General features: G+C 37.3%; 1 protein-coding gene across 1 annotated transcript in view; it reads left to right on the top strand.

The window, feature by feature from the left end:
* STK24 (serine/threonine kinase 24) overlaps positions 1 to 255 on the top strand; it is a 65,755-nt gene that overhangs the window by 43,363 nt on the left and 22,137 nt on the right. Inside the window, exon 4 of the mRNA XM_023513105.1 lies at positions 33 to 181. Coding sequence (XP_023368873.1) covers positions 33 to 181 — 149 coding nt within the window. The remainder of the gene's footprint in view (positions 1 to 32; positions 182 to 255) is intronic.

Raw genomic sequence — 255 nt, 5'->3', positions numbered from 1 at the left:
ATTTAATTTTGGTAATTTATTTTTCTTGTTAGTTAGAACCTGGGCCTTTAGATGAAACTCAGATCGCTACTATATTAAGAGAAATACTGAAAGGACTCGATTATCTCCATTCAGAGAAGAAAATCCATAGAGATATTAAAGGTAAGAGCATGTCTTTCATTTCTTTAAGATACCTGAGGTGGTAAAGTTAAACTGTATTCTCAAGGGACGTTGTTCTGCACCTTCCACTTGCCTGGTTGGTCTGCCTTTGGGGGG

Source organism: Otolemur garnettii, unplaced genomic scaffold (genome assembly GCF_000181295.1).
Source record: "Otolemur garnettii isolate 467f Iridium unplaced genomic scaffold, OtoGar3 scaffold00034, whole genome shotgun sequence".
Taxonomy (NCBI): Eukaryota; Metazoa; Chordata; class Mammalia; order Primates; family Galagidae; genus Otolemur; species Otolemur garnettii.
This window is presented reverse-complemented; position numbering and strand designations above follow the sequence as displayed.